The 3,632-nt window shown below is 45.2% G+C and overlaps 1 protein-coding gene across 1 annotated transcript; it reads right to left on the bottom strand.

The window, feature by feature from the left end:
- Positions 1 to 1,332: 1,332 nt before the first annotated feature.
- On the bottom strand, positions 1,333 to 3,294 carry LOC129588829 (uncharacterized). Its single transcript, XM_055483222.1, has 2 exons — positions 3,069 to 3,294; positions 1,333 to 2,375 (listed from the first exon to the last, which is right to left on the bottom strand). The coding sequence occupies exons 1-2, from the start codon at positions 3,129 to 3,131 to the stop codon at positions 1,602 to 1,604; spliced, it is 837 nt and encodes a 278-aa protein (XP_055339197.1). The 5' UTR covers positions 3,132 to 3,294; the 3' UTR covers positions 1,333 to 1,601.
- Between the last annotated feature and the right edge of the window lie 338 nt (positions 3,295 to 3,632).

Below are 3,632 nucleotides of genomic sequence, written 5' to 3'. Positions count from 1 at the left end.
AAGCGGCTGTAAACAGATTGTTTTTTTTTTATTTCCGAACGGTAAGATTTGAAATTTCACGCTCACATACTGTTGTTCTCTGGTTTGCGATATTCTCACCGACGTACACGTTGCACTTTTGCGGCAGAATTACTTAACTTGGCACTGGAGGCCATTCACTGTGGGTAGTTGTTACCATTTCGTGAGAGTGGAATAAACAGCTGCTTGAACAGTACTGTTCTACACAGAAGTTTTACTAAAAGTTGACTTACAAAAGTAGCGACAGCAACGAACATGAGCGCAGGCAGTACAGCATCAGCATAAATGATAAACATCCTAAACCAACTTTCAAAACTTTATGCAGATCAAATACAATGACCTACAAAACATACGTTTAAAAAGGCATAGATCCTCAACTGCAATCGTTTTCGCTCTCTCCAGCCTGGTATTATGTTGAGCATTCGCAGACATACCAATTAGGATTTACATAATCTAAATCTAAATTAGATTTATAACGTTCCGGGGCCTGTTCGAGTTTCAACTGGTTGAATGACAAGTACCGTACGATACAGTTCTCCATCGCCCATTTGGTTAGATCCGTCTTCGTTGCTAGATCATGACAAACATTCTTAAAAAAACAATATACCGTTAGCACGCGTCATTTTGACTAGCCGTAAAAATAAGCAGTTAAATAATCTTAAGTTTAAAAGGAAAACTGCCTTCGTTCATTTTTATGGTACATCTTCGCAATAATAAAATCTTTGCAATAATTCATTAGGATTTACGAGTAAACTCAGTAAAGATATATGTGTAAATTCCTTATAATTGGAACTACACCGTATTTGCTAAAAACATTGCCCATTTTTAAAGCGCATCGCAGTTGCATGCCGAATTATCAAAACCATAATCGTAGACCTGCACAATTAGTCAAGGTAGCGCCCCGGATTATGTCCGTGTTTCTCAGTGCGGCAGTCCAAGAATGGACTGCTTCGTTAAGGAAGCGCCGCATGCGATCATTACGCGTGTTACGGCTACCGTTGGAGCTCTTGAAAAAGATCATTGTTTTGCTTGATACAGCCCCTTCGTCAACGCTGTCGGCGCGCCCGTCGACTGTGGGGGGATATTATCAGTCGGAACTCCGTATCGACTGGCAGGAGTTTTGGCCGAACGCGATTTTTTGCGACTCCATTTTCATAACGTTTGACAGCCTCTCCAAGCACATAACTTACACCACGAGCACCATTTGTTTAGTAGACAGATATCGCCTGTGCTCAGCGGAAACACACCAAACCGAGCTTGATACCAAACTGCAAAATTTACCAATAACAGTACATATTTTATGTATTAGAAGCTTTAGAAGGCGCGTGATTCTTAGTTATACTCGCTGACAGTAACCGACGAACACGGATATAAAGTGGTCATCTCTCTAAGTTCATATTCATGTTTTTTACACATTCGTACTTAGCCATTAGGCACGACATTGCACGGAAGGCCGCCGAACGAGCAATACAGACAACAGGGTCGCAGCAACTCACGATCGACAAAATCAGTAAAGCAAAGTAGAGTACCATTGAGCCAAATCCAGCACAGTTTGACTGATCATGTTTGCTGACACATCATTACTAGAAAGTGCAAGTCGTCTCGCTGGTGGTAACGGGATCCAATTGTGCATCTGTGTTAGCATCAACGGACGGTCTACCATTAGGGGCAGTCCCGATGCCCTGGCCATAGGAGGTCACGCCCACATCCAGCGTGCAGGTGTCGCTCTGCACCACGGTGGGTGTCACGGTTATGGCGTAACACGGGTTACCATTGCTCGACAGTGTCACACCGCTGCCCAGCGCCGGCGTCTGGATGCCAATATTCCTGCATGCTGATGTGGCCGACGACGAACCGACCACTGTCTTCTCACTTACGGATTGCGACTGGTCGGGACCGATGTATGTCACTTCGAGTGTCTTCGTCGTGTAGGTCGTCTGCGTCGTAAGGACACACATGGTATTGACAACAGTTTGCAGGAGAGACGTTGAGATACTCAGGCAGGATGGCATGCAGACCGTGGGTGAGCAGGTCGTCAGCGTCTCGGTAATTCGTCGCCAGACGGTGCTGGCGTGACAGGCAGAGGGTGCTGTGGTCGTGGAACGGCTGGTCGGTGTTGGTTGGATGCACGAGCTCCGCGGAGTGTACACATGCTGCCCTCGCCAACGTGCCGGGCCGTTACCGGACCCGGGAGCGACGTGATAGGGTGCGGTCGCCGGTGTCCAATTTGGGACTTTCACCGGGGTATGCACTGACTGGGCCGCGTAACGCTCGCGGCTATTTAGTGATAGTCCTGGCTGGAGGAAATGATCCACCGCAGCATCACTGTACTGAACCGCTAAACGCCCCTGAGCGCTCTACAACGATAAACAGTGTGTCAGAATTTCAACAGCTTTGACGGTTAATTTGATTTAGATAGCCATCGGTCGGATTATCGCGCTAAGAAAACGTATTGAATGTTTCTTCGGGGCGGAGGCAGTACTTCCTCCGCTTGTGCTTCGGCAGACATTCCGCAACGTTCTAAATGTAATATGATCTGTTAAAATATCAGAAAGCTGTAGAGGAGAAAGGAACGGAGAAATATCTTTCAAAAAGGACAAGAAAATCTGTGGACCTATAGTCAGCAATAGCATAGCAGTGCATACTGTATGCGACAGTGAGGACGTAGTCGACCGTTGCACGGTCGGTTCCCAGTCCTTCTACATATAGTAAGTTCTTGATATAAGTTATAGCGCTACTGTACTATTGCAGGTTTTTCTTCAAGCTCTATGCGTCGACCCTGTCATCACATGTTGCAAGTGGTACAAAGTTTGGGCAGAGACATAATTATGTGCACGCGAGCGTGGCACGTTGGTATACTGCTCGTAATTTAGTCATGTATAAATTTAATAGCATTCAACATAATAATTGTAGCGGGAGTACGCAAAAATCTTGCAAGTCTAACGATAGAAATTTTAGAACAGTTAACTATGAATATCAATCTTTCATGCACGGTGGAACAGTAAAACAAAGTTCAAAAACATTCGAAAATCGAAATTTTAAAAGCTTACTTCGGAAACTGTGACGATAAGACTTGAAAAGATAATATTCCATGCATATTTGACCGGCAACATTTCACCAGATTTGGCAGTACCCACGGAATATCACAGGATAATAAACTAAAAGTAGCTACGTTTGGATCATCTGCTGTGCCTTCATCAGTTATCGAACGGCTTAACAGAACAAGTAATGGCGACCTCCTTCACTTTACGGGACAATCGATATTTTCAATCGTGGTGGCATAGGTCGTTTTTTGCTGGATTCACAGTAAGCTGCGATCTAATCGGTGGCAATGTTTTACCGACAGTTCACTCTACCGTACCTGTTCCGCAATAAGCCATGTTTAGTGCACATAATTTTAGTACTGGTATGCGAGGGGATGTCGGTAGCGCTTTTCAGCACTCCCTGTACTTGCTGCCGTCAGCCGGTTGGAGTTTGACGTTGTGGCTAAACATGGTGCTTATGTACCGCGCCAGAATTAGGCGTATGTCTTGCCGTAACGTTACGCTCAAGGCGGATGGCACCAGCAATACAGGGGATCACTGAAATGCGCTCTTCAGATAATTATTATCTCT

Source organism: Paramacrobiotus metropolitanus, unplaced genomic scaffold (genome assembly GCF_019649055.1).
Source record: "Paramacrobiotus metropolitanus isolate TYO unplaced genomic scaffold, Prichtersi_v1.0 Parri_scaffold0000031, whole genome shotgun sequence".
Lineage (NCBI taxonomy): Eukaryota > Metazoa > Tardigrada > Eutardigrada > Parachela > Macrobiotidae > Paramacrobiotus > Paramacrobiotus metropolitanus.
This window is presented reverse-complemented; position numbering and strand designations above follow the sequence as displayed.

Coding starts and splice junctions, on each gene's coding strand:
- LOC129588829 (XM_055483222.1), bottom strand. CDS start 3,131: ATGTTGCCGGTCAAATATGCATGGAATATTATCTTTTCAAGTCTTATC. Junction 2,376..3,068: donor TTATCGTCACAGTTTCCGAA/GTAAGCTTTTAA, acceptor TTATCGTTGTAG/AGCGCTCAGGGGCGTTTAGC.